Below are 17,115 nucleotides of genomic sequence, written 5' to 3'. Positions count from 1 at the left end.
CAAACATAAAAAAAAGTTACAAGACTAAGACTTATCTTAATATATTAGAGAATAAAAATAAAAAAAAAACATGAACTTATTGATAATTTTTCCCAATTTAAATCACATAATGATAAATATTAATTTAATTTTAAAAAAATGAGCGTACGATGGAAAGTGTATCCCACTAAATTAATTATGACTAGATATTTTATCCAACAAAATGACTGAATCTATCGGTTTGGTTTGTCAAAAAGTTTCAAACCTCAATTATAACGAAAAAATGCAAGATTTTTATTAATTTACTCGGGTGTCCCAAGAGAAAGGTTGTGAAATAGACTTCTTCGGGTAAGAAGCATACTGCTAATAGAGATGATTTATGTGAAAATTTCAAATTAGGAAAAAAAAATCCGAAAATATGAGACGCCAATATCAGTGTTTATCCGATAATACAATTGTATCGTTCTTTAAGATCCTAAAAAATCAAATTTACATGACGAACTTGAGACCTCCGGTAATAAAAGAGCTGAACAAAATCTCTTTCACAAATTTTATCGTGGCACAAACTTTTCAAGCAAAAATAATTAGAAATTTAAGCGAGCTGAAAAGGAGAGATATTACCCCAAATATTAGATACCACTTTACTTGTGGCTTGTGGAATGATAAATTAAAAGACAGATAATATAATTATTTTTTAATTCATATTATAGTAAAACTTGAATCAAACATAAAACAGTTCAAATATATTGAACCTCGTCATGATAAATCTCAAGGGAATATTTGGTAGATTTGCCATGGCCACAGTGATCCTGGGTTTCAATTTGTTAAAAAAAAAGTAAAAACACAGGTGTGCTTATCTTTTTTTTAAGGCTGGTTTTTAAAATACCATTCTCAAAGTTTACTATTTCCGAATAATTGAACCTTAGAAAGGAAGAGTAAATGATCTCGGGAGCCTTACAAGAATCGAGAACTTTATATCTTCAAGCAAACGACCAATATGATGTATTTTCAATCTCCAGAGCAAGATACTTTTAAGTACTTTATGACTTATGTTACAGGAAGCTTTAGATTGAATCCAAAATTCACCACGATTTGTCACACAAAACATCCGAAAACACTAAGACTATGATGATTGCTTCTTTTCACTTGTTTTGCTCCAAAAAGGTGACAGTAAAGAGAAATGACGAGAAGCTGTAGGAAAACAGAGATCACGGGTAAACAACTTAATTTAGCCTCGGAAATCAAAATAGAAGAGCAACAAAGGCATTAATAGTGAGTGCCAAAGAACGTACATTTTTGTGAAGAAGCATTGCCAGCCGTTAAAATTTCATCTTGTGAGATGAGATTCTTCAAAGTGAGAACTGAAAGAAACACCAAAATATGGACGTACCAGAAAAAGAGGAGAACGATAACATCAGCAAGATGGTGGATTAAGTTAATGGCTGTTGATCGACATTAGCACAAAAAATATTGTGCTCATGCACATATTACCCCCTTTGACCATACAATACAAACTCGAGACTGAGAAATATTTCCGAGCCTTCCAATAATGTACCAAGGATAAGTATAATTTATTATTCATCCCGTATTTTTGAACATCCAGAAGCAGCTGTTTTACATATTTATCAGTTAAGCGTCTTCAATTATTAGTCTGAGATGCATGAATCAAATTAAGATGTACGGAATTTAGATACAATGAATAGTTGAATGCCCATCTTGACTTAAACGGTAAAGGTCAGAAATTTGGATGATGTCTATTTTTGCTACATGGAATGGCAATGACAAAGAATTGGCAGACAAGTTGGCAAAATAAATGCTTGATGATGAGTGTTTATTATTACTACCATTCTTACCATACGATAAATGCATATATGTAATTTTGTGAGTGGGCGTGTCTGTTGAGTCTTTAAGGTAAAGAAATGGCATCACCTTCACTTGATGATGCAGAATTCCTTGCATTATCATCATGCTCAATGCCATCAACACTGATACATTCTGAATCAACACTTCGATCCACTGACAATGAAGGGTGGTTCTTCTTTCCAAATTTCAGAAGTCTCTAGAAACCCTTTGATTTCTTAACAGGAGACATCCCAGAATTTTTGTCCACTTGGTCAGTTTTAACATCAGGTACATTTGTTCTGGCAGTTCCTTCAACTCTTGTCTCTAGTTTTGAGTCCAAATAAGATGCCTTAACCTGGTAACGACAGCAACTGTCAGGATCTTACCAGAAATGTTTTATAGACTAGGACAACAAGTTATCAAGTTTGTATATCATAATCAGCATTTAAAGGAATAAGAGTATCGGTTGCAGACTATAGAAGAAGGCGCGCGCTAAATATACCAACACCCTGCATCCTACTATTGCCCACATACAGAGCATTATAAATGCAGCATGCGAACCAATTCTGTAAAACAAGCTAAAGGGGTTCATTAAACACCCGTTAACATTGGCTCACAGGTAGAATGCTTGTCTGTTTCATCTCTGAATTTCGATCTGCCAAAACCTAAATGGAAGTAGAAGTGTGCAACATATTCTCTATTCCTAAGATAGACTTGAAATAAATTATCAATTTTACACATCACACCTCATTAGAATCTGATTGTTTTTGGAGTTGAGAAGGTAAGAAATGGTTATCAACACATCTCACTGGTGGTGTAGTACGCGCATCACCTAAGTTGGACAACACCTTACTTTTCTCTCCTGTGTCACGATCATTATAATGCTTATTTCCCATCTCCAACTTTCCTTCCAATGGATGCAAGGTGGGAGCACAAGGTTTCTCATACTCAAGCATGACAACAGTTTTCTCAACTATTGGATTCTCATCAATATCAATCTGATGTAATCTATTGGAGTTTTTCACATTTACTTCAGCATTTGTAGAAGGATTTATTCCATTCACCTTCTGTTTGCCTTTTACAGTTGATCCATTCTCACCTGAATTTACAAGCGCTTTTGATGTTTTAATCTTCAATTCAGGCAGCATCACAACTTTACTTCTGTCTAGGTTTATGATAGCAGATATTTTGTTCCTCTCAGGCCCCTCAGACAACTTCCTCTTTGATACTGATTCAGCACTTCGTGCCTTCGACAACATAACAGGAGGGTTGGTGATTGTTTTAGGCTCTGATAACCTCCTAATTCGCGCCATGGAGGCCTTACAATCACGTGTAACACCATGACTATCTCTTTTCGGTTCAGATAATGATGATGAGGACCTAGTCAATCTATTAGCTGCCACATGACCCCCCTCATTTAGTTTACTGGATATGGAAGCTTTGAGTGGCACGCTCGCTCTAACTGAAGTTCTAATTTTTGATCTCTGCAAGGGTGATGAGGACCCAGGCTCAGAATCACCGAACGTAGATCCTTTATTAGTGGCTGGAGATAGCTTTGTTGGCAATTGTTTTATTTGAGATGAGAGTGAGGACGGTTTTGCAGAAGCGGTGGTGGAACTGCCCCTCAACACAATTCTCTTTTGCCTCTCCTGCTTTAAACCTTCAATTCTCTTCATTTCAGCCTCTTCCTGTAAAGAGTTGACCATTAGAATATAGGCAAAGTCTATCAAGAATGTAATACAACATACCGGCAAATCAAACATGGTCTCCAAACATATACATACTATCCTCAAGACCTCGAGTATGAGAAATCGGAGGAACACACATAGGTAGGCCCAATATCCTAATGATGATTAGTATCACTCCACTAGTCCACTGTATCGGCAATAAGAACATGCCACTCACTTCCTTAAGTTTTGATTAGTCTAGTCGAGCAAGTAATATTTGACATTGTAAAGCAAATAGGATAATATCATACCTTCTCTTTTTTCATTTTCTGCAGATCAGCTTTATAGGATCTCAGCCTCTCAGCACGGGCACGTGCATCTTCTAAAGGACTCATCTTTGAAGATTTGCCTTTCCTTATAGGACCTCCAGTTCTTTGCTTACTCAAAAGATTTGAGTTGACCTTCAATCTCTTATCCTTATCTAATTTCCGTAATCGTCCCTTTGGGTCCGCAACTTCTTTTTTCCCTTTTTCCGGAGAACTCTCAGCACAGACCTGCATTTCATAGTCCTGAGTAAGGTCATATACAATTGACCTCTTCTCAGTTCCACGTTCTGGCATTAAGCTTAAACCATCAGGTTCATAATTGACTACATTCCTAACATAAAAATTTTGACGTGCTGATGGAATCTCAGAGCCCATATCAATAGCAGATCTATCCCTGCCTCCAACTTGATCTATTGACATTGTACGAAATGGTACAATCAAAGATTCATCAGTCATTCCCTTAGAGGATTCTCCATTCATCTGATTGGTGGCACCCTCAAAACCATTCACATCTAGTGCACCCAATGAATTTCGAAATTTTTGTTGGTTCTGTCGACTGCCAATAATAAAATCATCTGATCCCATGGACCTAGGGAATGTACGTTCATCAATTTTGTGGGTGCCATTAATCCTATCAACTTGTACTGCACCTCGCTCCGGTGAACCATGAGCCAGTGGATCAGCACCCATTGTGTATGCCCGTATTTTTGCATTATTTTCTATGGCTAGCATGCCCTTGTTGTAAGCACTAGCATGCTCATCACCTTCCTGGAGTAAACAGTTCTGAAAAGCCTGCCAATGCGTATCTTCAGCATTTTTTCCAAAATTAGAAACTTCATTGTTGAAACTCAAATTATCCAAAGAATTCATATGGCTTCCTTTATTTCTCAAAGATCTGTTATTATTTTGATGGATCATCTCAAGACCATCACCCTTAGAATTTTTATATTCTCCATCAGTGTTGGTATCTGAATCTGAGTTGGATTCACTGCCAGATTTCTTCTCTTTCGAAGTTATATAATTAATATTTCGTATAACAACCGTGCCAGATTGTTTTTTACTAGATCCTCCACTTTTTCTATGCGGTTTACGGCTGTCTGGAAACTCTGCACTAATTTCCATATCATCCAATGATCTAGTTCTCCCAATATCTGATATTTCTGAACCATTATTATCCCTACCATCACTTGATTGCTTTCTATGCCCTGATTGATGACCAAAATTTGATGAGGCGTGCTCCATGGGCCAATGAGGTGGCTGAAAAAAGGGGCCACTGCCTGTGTAAGTAGGATAGTATGGCATTCCTTGAACAGGGTATGCAGGAAATACTGGTTGGGCACCGGGGGGATTATTCAAGGGCCACGAAGGAAACATTAGATGAGGAAACTGTCCCTGAAAATATTCTTGTTGACCATTTGGAGCTGAGTTATCTGCTAGAGCAAGGGAATAAACATTACATATCCATGACATCCTGAATGGATTCATGTTTGTTCACAAACAAGCATGGAAAAAAATACCATGATCACATTAAGACTCTATGATGCTTGTTTCTTTTCATGTTGACTCCTGAGTCACCAAGGCTATGTTTGAAACTTGAATTCCATTGAGGAAACCACTAAGAAAGTAGTTCTTTCGTATGGAAGGAATAAAAAATTAGTTGAGTGCTGGCTCCAGGATGATTAGAGATACTTGCTAATTCTACAATTATGCCTCTATTTTCTTGATGATATTCAATTAAACAATATATTTTTGTAGATTAACATCAATTTTCTTCAAATTTAAGATTGTCATCCATTTCCTTCCTGAAATCACTAGTGCATACGATACAAACCCTGCATCCTGGTATCCACAGATATATGAAAAATGAAAATTATGAATCAACAAAGAAATCAAATTTAAGCCAAACAGAAACCAATAGTATGTTCTTTTCACGGGAAATTTGCGTGTAACACCTCACAAAGACTTGATCTTTACCTTCATTATTGGTCGAGCCTGATTTCCCATTACTCTCTGTAGCCAGCTCATGGTTTGGCTCATCATGTTTGTCAGTAGTGCCAGACAAAAAAATACCAGATGCATTTATTGTAGAAAACTCTGATCGAGTGGCCAACACTTCTGATGCTTCAAGTTCAAGCATTTGACCAGTTTCATCTTTACTCTTCCACAGATTTATGAATCTTGAGCATGCTTCTCTGTCACGTGGATAGAGCCAATTCAAGGAAATTTCCAACAATATAGCAGTGTCAGGTATGTATGGATCAATGCCTAGTCTTTTACATACGTATCAGGAGGAGGTAGAAGAAGGAGCTTACAGTAATCGCGTGGCCCCAAAGCTCTCAGCAAATGATACAAGTGGCGTCACATGATCAATAACAAAACCAGCTGCCACAGCACGAGCAAATGCCATACCTTGTTCTTTTTTTAGAACTGTTTCGCGTGTTTCGAGGATTTTCAAAAGCTGAACTCTAATTCAATAGGAAAAGGTGGCAATCAGGATATCTCGTTTCATCTCATTTCTCATCTAAACATGATCTATAAGCTTTGATAAGTTCAACAAATCAAAGGTCATAGCGATCGTATTGGCCATATACTTATATAGTCCGTGCGAGTCAAATTCATGGAATATTTCTACCCGCCAAAATCCCCAAGAAATTCTTTTTATTGTGATATTTCCAAAGACAACAGAGATTTACAATATGATGTAAATTCTTTCCTATATCTCCAATCACAATAATTTAGAGATTTACAACTTTGCAGAGACATTTAAAAGGATGAATAATCTGCTTATGAACTGACTTGTAATTGATACGGAGTATATGAGCAATTTCTATCAAACATTTTCTTTTTGAACCAAGAACCTACGGCTTTTTAGGAATGTTAACTACTATAAAATTCTCAAAAGGCAGGACATGAAAACCAAAAAGTGTATGCAATCAAACTAGGAAGAAGATCCTTTCCATGCCTTTTTCTTTCTTTTTCTTCATATCCATTTAGGTGTGTGAACCTGAAGATTCAAGAAAAAAAAATATTTTGGATTCACCTTTTCATAAATTTAATATTTTCTAGTGCTAATCAAAATCCCATAAAAACACCATGCAATGTTTTAAAACTTGAAGTAAAAGCTTCAACTATAAACCAAGGCACTAAAATCAAATTCCCTCCACACTGTTTCATAATGGACCACCATCTTTTGGCAAAAAAACGCAAGACACAAATTATGAATGCCAAAGTTTTCAGACGAAGAAAAACTTTCTAAAGAAAACTAGAAAAAAAATTATTCACACGTCAACATATCGTTGCAAATGTCAAGACTCGAGATGGAATTGAAAACAAATCAAAACTTTAAAGAACGATGCCACAAACTTAATTATCATGAAGCAGAACTTTTGAGTGGAAGTATAATATATCCTTTGCACATCAGTACTCAGTTTCGTTATTGTAAGCCTCACGTGCCATGTTAAGATTGACACAACCTCAAGCCTGTTAAAGCTTAATCCATGAAATGAGCTAACAGTCATGCATAAACAAATGTATTACAAAACATTGGCAGTGCAAGGAATATCCTACGATGCATTGAAGTACATACTTAGAATTTCCCTCCTGCAAGCATGACCCATCTGCTTCAGGAAGTGGTGCCTCGGGCTGTCAGGAAAACAAAAGTGTGAAAGATGATAATTGAGAGATAGAAGGAAGAGCTTATAGAGTTCTTAGTCACCTTGTAAAGAACAATTGCTTTCTCCTCATTATCGTGTACATATTTGTTTCCTGTTTGTTATTTTAGAGTGCAAAGAGTAAATGTTACGTCTCTCCATTTGTTAGATATAAATCCGTTTCTCAAGCAGCGACCACTTGTAAATACATACATTCATCATCCAAAGGATAAATATTTGTAGACCAGTCATCAGCACAGGTAAGGAGGGACTGTTGTAATCAACAAGGTAATTCTAATTTCTGTTGCTTCTATAGTATCATGTAATTCAAAAATGAACAGGCATAACAGATCAAAAACTAAAGGAGAGAATAAGCTTGTAGTTAAATACATAGCCAAGACCTGTTCACCAGAAAGCATGCTATGTTACAAAATGACCCATCTTAGTAAACACAAACAATATTGTCTTCTAAGATACCTTCAGATCCTCTCATAGGTTTTTCTTGATGATCATCCACCTGTCAAAATAAATAAAGAATAGAATTAAATCAATCTCTCTGATGAATATGGAGAAATCATTCCATGGATCAGTAGTTTACAATGGTTTGCCCTATATCTTTGCAACTCTGAGCGATGATTGCCTCCTCAATCTGTAAGATCTCAGTTTCTAACGTGTGCACACGTTCCAAGATTGCCGGCGTGCTCACAAAACGAACAAACCTGTGTGAAATAGCATACATCAAGATTTTTTCCCAAAAGATGTGAAAAGAAGATAATAGCAAGCCCTTGGAGTTGGTACATAGTTTCTCATCCTTTAAAGGGATTCTTCAAGTCAAGAAGATCTACCAACAAAAATAAATAACATTGATCACTTACTATGTTGCATGGATACGGGTATGAGTATCGTATCGAATACGATATGCAAAATTTTGAAAATATAAGACACGATACGGCTAGTATACGACAATTATTAAAATATATATAAATACTATATACATATATATATAAATTTTGAAAATATAATACACGATACGGCTAGGATATGACAATTATTAAAATATATATAAATATTATGTATATATATATAAATTTAGTATTAAAGATTAGAGATACACATATTTATATAAATATATTGTAGAAATATATATACATATTTATGTAAATATATATAATGTACAACTTCATAGCAGTAAGTTTAAAAAAAATGTCAAAAAAAAATTTTCAAATTTTTTTTCCGAAACGTATCCCCGCCGTGTTCATTGCGTATCCGACTGGTCAAACATGCAAAAAGTCAAAAACATTGATTTTGTCGTATCCGACACGCGTATCCGTATCCGTGTCGTAACCGTGTCCGATACTTTAAAAAAAAAAATTAGGAGTGTCCGTGTTACATAGATCACTTATCACTAGGGACTGATCGGTCACCTAGCATACACAGATGGATCGCTGGGAACTGTAATAAGATATAGAGCGGGCAAATAGTAATCGACATTTTTAAAGGGGCAGAAAATATTTCTGCTTTTCTTTCCTACGCATAAGGTGGCTATAAGCTATCACCACTTCACAGTAGTAAAGATTATCAAGTCAGTGTTCTAAAATTGAGTCTCATGAACACGGGAAGAGTTTCACTGCAATTACTTCTCATCAAACAGGAAAATATTAAAAGATTGCAGTCAAAAGCTTCTTTTGACGATAGCACCATAAGTATAAATGTGGCAAGACTGATAACCTAGACATTAACATAATATTGCATCCTAAGCAAACCTTTCAAGAGTTGCTTTCGTAAACCAAGCTGCATCACTGCCAATTTTCGGCTCAAGTAAAATTGAATAACCACCCTTCGATATTTGATCTTGAGCAGTCTTGAGATGGGAGAGAAAAGGATTCAGCAATCCCGAAGCAATTTTTTCTTTTTTGTCATTTGATATGATGATCAAATCACACCTGTTTATGAAAACAGTCAGACTCAAGATATACAAATAACAAGACCTAAACCTAAATACTTCAACTGCAGTTTCTTTCTTCTCGTTATAAACAGTAGTTTGCTAAAAGTATCAAAGTCTATTAACACCATAAAACGAAGTAAAGATAAAAACTGTCAATATTCCGATTACAACAAAAAATAACTTAAATGTCTTCATATCCCAAAACATTTTAGGAAAAGGGTAGCCTAGTTCTCCCAAAATATATATTATCTTTCATAAGAAATAGCGAACTAAGTAATCTTGTTAAATCATAGACTTGGACTTACCTCCACCCCAAGCTAGCTCAAGAGAAAGATTATTCAAGTCTATATATACAACTCTAAAGAACTTACTCTGGCCGACGTGGGACATCTAACAAATCTCAATAGAAAATCACAAAAAAACAGCTAAATACGAACACTGAATTATTTTTATAACTGACTCAGCACCACCCCCCCCCCCCCCCCCCTGCCTCAAACCCCGTGAAAAATTTGTTTTCTCGAGAAAATCAAGTGATCAGAGTTCTCCTACTATGAACAGAGTCTTTTATGTCCGCGTGCAATTATAATCTTCTTTAATCAACAGTTAACATCAACTACAAAGCCATCTAATAACGTACACACCTGTCATCACAAAAGATAAACCGAGTTTTCCCAAATTTGAACTAAAAACAAATGAATGCAACGCAATCCAAAATTCAAACGATCGGAGCTCTAACGAAAGTTTCACACAATGAATGCAACGCAATCCAAAATTCCCAAACAACAACGGACAAAACAAATCCTATAAACAGCCAAAATCTAATAGTGCAATAACCCAACGTCATCTTCAATCATCCCCCCGATCACTATAAAAATACACGTACACGCCGATATAAAATCTCATTCACATAAAAACTACAAGTGGTTATTAACAAAATGCATACCGAGTTCTAGTCGGAGTGAGATGAAAAACAGCCGAGCTCAGCTGAGCGTTCGGCTTCATTTCCAGCCGATAAAATGAGCTTCGAGGAGATTCACAAAACAATGCTTCAGATCTCACAGAGAGATGAATCCTTCAAGTCAAAAAACATGTAAATCTGTGAAAAACATCGGAAAATAGGAAATAAAAACGTAGCATAGATGATAGATTGAAGTGAAGGAGAGAAAGAGAAAGAAGAGGAAGAACTCACCAGGCTTTTTGGTAAAGCTGCTTGCATTTACATTCTGTGAGAGAGGAGAAGAGAATGTATGCGAAGGACTTCGGATGGCTGACATAGAAAAGGGCGAAACTGCTCAAACATTTATGTAATGGTTTGGAAATTTATTTTATGGAAAAGTAATTAACGGGCAGCTCGTACGAGTTGCACACAACTGCATCCAGGATGGGCCGATCGTTGGGTTTAAGATTGGGACAAAATTTTGAATTAAATATGTATACATATAATACACCATGTTTTTACATGACGACGTTGTTATTCGCAATCGTTAGTATTGGACAAATCTAATGAGGCATACACATTCGATAAAATATTAATAAAAAAATCGAACTTTTTATTTTTGGTCATAACTTCATCAACTCTATCAATTTAGACACAACCTATGCATTGTCCGCGTTCAAATGATTAAATTAGAAATCGAGAGGCCGCCGATTGAATCGTAAAATAGTTTTTTTTTGCCTTCTTAAAATCAATAATACTTTACTTTGAGATCACATTTTAAAAAGTAGTAATGACTTTAGATTTAGAATTACAATCGAAAATTGGTGAATAAAAACATAAATTGAATAGAAATGAGTGTGTGAAAAGAATTTCGATACGCTAGCTCAAATAAAATATTATAATAAGATAAATTAATTTTCTTCTTTGAAAAGATGAGCGTACCAACATGCGACAACCCCGTTACTTTTGAACTTGACCAATTTTCCTAAAGATACATTTAATTCATAAAAAAAAAAAATTATCACGGTCAAAATTTACAATAAAGTGTGTATTATACACGATGATATTCAAATTACTTTATTGGTTCTAGGCTTTTGTTTTTGGGATCTCATGAATATAATTATGGGAAAATAGAAATATTTTTGAGATGTTAAAATAACAAAAGATATGTTTGATGATATTAATTTTAGGATTTATTTTGAATAATAAAGTTTACTTTGAGAAAAAATGAAAGTTAATATACAAATAGTGATTATATGGAAGATCATGGGAAAAGTGGAGAAAATTTAAATGTGGGGAAGAAAGTTATTAATAAGATGCTAATATTTTTTTTATTTGGAACAAATTAAAAATATATGTTTTGGGGGAAAAGTGAACAACGTGTTTGTGCTTTGTTTTCAAATGTATAGCCATATGTATCTTGTGATGCAATATTCTACGATATTTACAATAAAAAAAAATTAATATTTTTAACATAAAAAATAATATTTTTCATAAATGACTCAAATAGAATATTTGTCTCACTAAATTGACATATGATATCGTCTCAAATGAGTTTTTTGTGTGTTTCTAAAAATGTAGAATATATCTCCTTGATTATTATTTATTATCTTTTATAATGTTTTCCGAGTTTGGTAGTTGTATGGTCTGATCTAATTATACTGACTAATAATGAATTTTGTTGTCATTAGAGGAGATGCCGTATTAAAGAGTGTAATTTTGCATTCCGGCCCTCGGTTTTTGTTTTTGGGTCATTTTTCATCGGAAGCTAAATTTATCGAATATTACTTATTTGATATTGATATTTTTTTACATGACTCATATATCAAGAATAAAATATATATTAAAATTTATCTAAGCAAAAATATAGAGAAAACTCTAATTTTGAAATTTTTGGTGTCATTTTCTTTTAGTTTTATTTAGATTTATTTTAATATACGTAAAGTAAGTTTATTATTTCTGCATGAGCTACCTAAAATAATATCAATATTAAATAAACAATATTCGATGAGACTGGCCAATAAAAAAATATTAATAAGTTACAACATTAAATATCAGAAGAATAATTTACGTAACTTATTAAATAACAAATTTCGAAAAAAATTAATAAAGAAAGAAAGAACATAGCCGTGAAGTGGGGTGTAATTCAAGAAAAATATAATGTCATTAAATTGCTATCATCTTCTTGCTGCCACATACAAAAAACCATCCTCACGTGCACGTAAATTCAGCAAACCATCTTCAATCCATGCAGAAGAAATAAATACACATGCACAGACCCAAAAGCCATCTGTTTCACCGATCACTTTACGTGTCAAATCCTAAAGAAATCCTCCACTGCTATAAATGTCTCGACACTTTCAGTTCGCCACTTCACCACCGAGAATACCCTCCCAATGCTTTCTAAACTTCCAGCCATGGCTAATTCACTTTTGCTCCCTCTTAGCCTCGTGTTAATGTTCTCGTTCCACGGCTGCATCGCTCAGCTTGAACTTTCACAGCGGCAGTTCTGGCAGAATTTGCAGGAGCAGCAGCAGCATCGCCTCCGGGCCAAGACCCAATGCAGGATTGAACGGCTGAATGCTCGTGAACCAAGCCGGAAGTACAATTATGATGCCGGACATTACGAGATTTGGGATTCAAATAGTGAGGATTTCGAGTGTGCTGGTATTGAGTTTGTTCGGTATGTAATCCAGCCCAAGGGCCTGTATCTTCCTCACTACATTAATGCCCCTGGACTCATCTACGTTACTGAAGGCAGGTTTTTATACATGCGGGATTATGATGTATAATGTGTTTGAGATCATCTTTTTAATGTGTTCATGTGGGCAAACTTTACAGGAAGTGGGATCCATGGACTCGTGTTTCCAGGGTGTGCTGAGACATTCGAATCAGACTCTAGCTTCTCTTCTTCAGAGGGTCATGAATCCAGATACCGTGATCGACACCAGAAGCTTAGGAGGTTCCGAAATGGAGATGTCCTGGCTTTGCCTCAGGGCCTCACCTACTGGATTTATAATGACAAGGACACACCGATCACCATTGTGGCACTTGTTGACGTTGGTAATGATAACAACCAACTTGATTTGCAATTCAGGGTATGATATGAATAGTCGATAATTTCAAGAAATTTATTATTTGCCTTAGTTTTGGCATTTTAGACAAAATATACTCTTGGTTGTGTAGAAATTCTTCCTAGCTGGAAAGCCGCAAGCATCCCAAAGCCAAGGTGAATACAGAGAGAGCAGGAGGTCAAGAGAGCAAGGATCCCAAGGCGGGAGAGGTCGTGAGGAAGAGCAGGAAAAGGGGAACATATTCGCTGGGTTTGATCAGGACCTTCTGGCGGAAGCTTTGGATGTCGACACGCAGATAATAAACAAATTGCAATCCAGAGAAGACGAAAGGGGGGTCATAGTCCGTGCTGAGAAGCTCCGTTTGGCTTTGCCCGAGTTTGAAGAAGAGCGAGAAAGAGAACGAGAGCCTGGGAGAGGAGGATACAATGGACTTGAGGAAACATTTTGCTCCGCAAAGATTAGGGAGAACATAGATCATCCTGCCAGGGCCGATGTTTACAACCCACGTGGCGGACGGCTAAGCACGGTCAACAGCCATTCTCTTCCTATTCTCAGCTACCTCCGCCTTAGTGCTCAGAAAGGTGTCCTCTATAAGGTAAAAATTGGCACGTCATTCCAAAATCTAGATGACTATTTGTGCCTCTTTGTCATAGTATGGTTACGAGAATTGATATTGTTTGGCATATTTAAGAAGCTATAAAATAATGTAACAACTTTTTTATCTGCAGAACGCAATAATGACACCACACTGGAGCACGAACTCCCACAGCGCAATGTATGTCACCAGAGGAAGCGCGAGGATTCAAGTGGTCGGAAACAACGGAAGACGCGTGTTTGATGAGGATGTAAATCAAGGACAGCTTCTTGTCATGCCACAAAACTTTGTTGTTGTAAAGAAAGCAAGCAACGAAGGCTTCGAATGGATTACATTCAAAACTAACAATAATGCGATCAGCAACCAACTTGCCGGGCGTCTCTCAGCCATCCGGGCCATGCCTATCGATGTTTTGACAAATTCATATGGCTTTTCGAGGGAGGATGCCTGGGATTTGAAGTACAAAAGAGAAGAAGCAACACTGTTTAGTCCAGGGTCAAAGTCTTGAGAATATGTGCTTAAATATATCGTCAAAAATATATGGGAATGATCTCTGAAGGTTAATTTCTCTATGTTTGAGAGAATAAATAATCACCTTGTGGATGTGGGGAAGTTTGCTTCTTGTTTAACTGAGGAAAATGTGGTTTATGTTCCATGTGTACGTAGTAATAAAAGAAAACAAAGTTTTTACTTTCTTGAAATGGTCTGAATTAATTAGTGTATTTGCAAGTAATTTGAACTACTTGTAATCTAATAAGAATTGAGTTTCAAGAATCCCCGATCGATTCAATATCCTCTTTCATGATCAGAATTGACAATTTGTCGTACACATAAATCACTAGAAAAGTCTGCAAGTTGGTTTGCGCCACATCATCAACAAAAAACTGTCGGCCCATGTACAGTATTTTGAAACTTCAAGGACTTCAACCTGTCAATTTGGAGGCATAAATTGTTGGGTTCCAGTTATTCTACAGTTGTTGGATTTAAGAAAAAGTAGTACAAATGATGGAGAACGAATATATTTATGGTGCTTCAACTATAAAATAAAAAAATATTCCAATCCTGCTAAAATTTGTTCACGGAGGAAATGAATTATATATTTTTAATTATATGTATACTTAAACTGTCTATTATTTTATTCAGATATGTTACATCTGATATATTTTTACTTAGAATCAATTTATGTTACATCTGATATGATTTTATGCAAGCACATCAGGACCCCAATCATTTTCTTTTAATTCTATGTTACACCTGATGATGATCTTACATAAAAACATCTGGAATTCACAATATATTTATTTGGATTCAGAACATCATTTGATTTTATTTTTTTTTTTTTGGGTACAAAATCATATCATTATTGCTATTTTCAAATATGAATACAATTAAAAAATGAACACCACAAATTCAACACAGGATTGCCTTATAAACTTAGCAATTTTATTGATGATGATTTGTGACAAATTCAATACGACAAATAAAACATTGAATTCAACGACAAAATTTGAATTACAAAATAATAATATTTTCACATAAATTTCTTTCGACACCATTGAAAATAAGTCTTCATCTCCTCTTTAGACGGCATATATTCACCCTTGATTGCCTCATGATCAAGAAAATTATGAATCCAAGCAATCAAGGATGGATATTTCCAAGGATCGAGAATCTTAAAACAAGCGATTTCCTCCCAGACAGGCAACACGTAGGAAATGTATCCAAGCACTAGATCTAAGCACCCAATTGTTTCCCCCCCGAAGAACGTATTCCCCCTCAGAATCTCTTCCATCTTTTGCAGTACATCCATGGCCAATTTCAATCTTTCCTCTTGTATTTCTCCCTCTGAAAAAAGGAGTCCCCGTAAAGCTGGGAAAACCTGAAGAACACAAGTATTAAATTAGTCCTGATTCATGTAAAAATGTTAATAATTAATTACAAGCTAAGTATATATTTATCACCTTCTCTTCGGCAAACTTAACCCAAAATCGTGCTTGGGCTCTTTCGGGAGGATGTTGAGGCAGCAGGGGGTTGTTTGTCCAAGCCTCGTCGATGTACTCCAGTATAATACATGACTCTGGCAAAGGTTTTCCATCGTGAACAAGAACTGGGACCTGGGCATACACAGGGTTAAGCTCAAAAATCAAAGGACTCTTGTTGAAAATATCTTCTTCTATGTATTCATATTCGACTCCCTTTAGTTTCAGCGCCCACCTCACTCTGTGAACGAATGGACTAACCCAGAACCCTACCACTTTCACACCCTCTTTGTTTTCCATGGAACGAATGGGATGGGAGAGGAAGATCAAGATGGATGTCACGCCTAGCTATTGATTATACTATGGGGAAATTAATAACTTAGCTGAAACATTGTAATATCTCTACTACATATAATGAATCAGGTCATGTGATCTGACTTTACGACATCAATTAATTTTTACGAAAATATTCTATTTATTTATATTAATAATATTTTTCATATAATTTAATTATAACTATAATTATTAATATAATTCAAAAATTCACCTATTACGTCTATGAATTATATATTTAAAATATATAATTTTAATATTCGTTATCGAATATAATTGAAAACTATAACACAATATTATGAATCAATTCGATCTATTAATTATTGTTATCATAATTCATATACGTAATAATCATTATTTTACACATGCTTAATGTATGAAAATTGAAACGGGAAGACCCACTTCGATTGAAATACCGAAAAATGATGCCACTTTTTGCTAATTCCAATATTCATAAATTAATTATCATAATTCATATATGTAATAATCATTTTACACATGATCTCACACACATATATATATATATATATATATATATATATATAAATTGAAATGGGAAGAGTGACTTCTAATTGAAATACAGAAAACCAATGTCGCTTTTGCGAATTCCAATATTCGCACACCCAGAGGAGGCGGTGTAATATTATTAAACACAACAAAGGGAAATTCCCTTAGGTCAGTCTTGAATATGGACACGTTTCCCTGTCCAAATTGATCTTTACAACCTTTGCGTGCACACACACACACATATATTATTTATTATGTATATATATTATTTATGATGAATA

General features: G+C 35.3%; 3 protein-coding genes across 4 annotated transcripts; 1 reads left to right on the top strand and 2 right to left on the bottom strand.

Moving 5' to 3' along the window:
- Positions 1–906: 906 nt before the first annotated feature.
- LOC142517875 (uncharacterized) lies at positions 907–10,475 on the bottom strand. 2 transcript variants are annotated; one of them, XR_012813416.1, is made up of 13 exons: positions 10,353–10,475; positions 9,228–9,407; positions 8,063–8,183; positions 7,942–7,981; positions 7,530–7,579; positions 7,401–7,456; positions 6,127–6,279; positions 5,789–6,006; positions 3,800–5,247; positions 2,568–3,509; positions 1,909–2,176; positions 1,272–1,340; positions 907–1,170 (listed from the first exon to the last, which is right to left on the bottom strand). XR_012813416.1 is itself a non-coding variant. In XM_075620367.1 (11 exons), the coding sequence occupies exons 1-11, from the start codon at positions 10,409–10,411 to the stop codon at positions 2,039–2,041; spliced, it is 3,405 nt and encodes a 1,134-aa protein (XP_075476482.1). In that variant the 5' UTR covers positions 10,412–10,475; the 3' UTR covers positions 1,595–2,038. The 2 variants fall into 2 exon arrangements, 1 of the variants encoding a protein (XP_075476482.1); XM_075620367.1 differs by lacking the exons at positions 907–1,170; positions 1,272–1,340 and having other exon boundaries at positions 1,595–2,176.
- Positions 10,476–12,716: 2,241 nt separating this feature from the next.
- Positions 12,717–14,668, top strand: LOC142518648 (legumin B-like). The gene is made up of 4 exons (XM_075621440.1): positions 12,717–13,107; positions 13,192–13,444; positions 13,533–14,015; positions 14,149–14,668. The coding sequence occupies exons 1-4, from the start codon at positions 12,743–12,745 to the stop codon at positions 14,521–14,523; spliced, it is 1,476 nt and encodes a 491-aa protein (XP_075477555.1). The 5' UTR covers positions 12,717–12,742; the 3' UTR covers positions 14,524–14,668.
- A 633-nt stretch (positions 14,669–15,301) lies between these two features.
- Positions 15,302–16,391, bottom strand: LOC142518258 (glutathione transferase GST 23-like). Its single transcript, XM_075621005.1, has 2 exons — positions 15,977–16,391; positions 15,302–15,894 (listed from the first exon to the last, which is right to left on the bottom strand). The coding sequence occupies exons 1-2, from the start codon at positions 16,292–16,294 to the stop codon at positions 15,547–15,549; spliced, it is 666 nt and encodes a 221-aa protein (XP_075477120.1). The 5' UTR covers positions 16,295–16,391; the 3' UTR covers positions 15,302–15,546.
- Positions 16,392–17,115: the final 724 nt, after the last annotated feature.

Source organism: Primulina tabacum, chromosome 11, assembly GCF_025594145.1.
Source record: "Primulina tabacum isolate GXHZ01 chromosome 11, ASM2559414v2, whole genome shotgun sequence".
NCBI classification, from domain to species: Eukaryota; Viridiplantae; Streptophyta; class Magnoliopsida; order Lamiales; family Gesneriaceae; genus Primulina; species Primulina tabacum.
The sequence above is the reverse complement of the archived record's forward strand: the minus strand, read 5'-3'. Positions and strand labels throughout refer to the sequence as shown.

Coding starts and splice junctions, on each gene's coding strand:
- LOC142518648 (XM_075621440.1), top strand. CDS start 12,743: ATGCTTTCTAAACTTCCAGCCATGGCTAATTCACTTTTGCTCCCTCTT. Junction 13,108..13,191: donor ATCTACGTTACTGAAGGCAG/GTTTTTATACAT, acceptor CTTTACAGGAAG/TGGGATCCATGGACTCGTGT. Junction 14,016..14,148: donor AGAAAGGTGTCCTCTATAAG/GTAAAAATTGGC, acceptor TTTTATCTGCAG/AACGCAATAATGACACCACA.
- LOC142517875 (XM_075620367.1), bottom strand. CDS start 10,411: ATGAAGCCGAACGCTCAGCTGAGCTCGGCTGTTTTTCATCTCACTCCG. Junction 7,580..7,941: donor ACCTATGAGAGGATCTGAAG/GTATCTTAGAAG, acceptor AATAACAAACAG/GAAACAAATATGTACACGAT. Junction 6,280..7,400: donor TTGCAGGAGGGAAATTCTAA/GTATGTACTTCA, acceptor CTATTGAATTAG/AGTTCAGCTTTTGAAAATCC.
- LOC142518258 (XM_075621005.1), bottom strand. CDS start 16,294: ATGGAAAACAAAGAGGGTGTGAAAGTGGTAGGGTTCTGGGTTAGTCCA. Junction 15,895..15,976: donor TTAAGTTTGCCGAAGAGAAG/GTGATAAATATA, acceptor TGTGTTCTTCAG/GTTTTCCCAGCTTTACGGGG.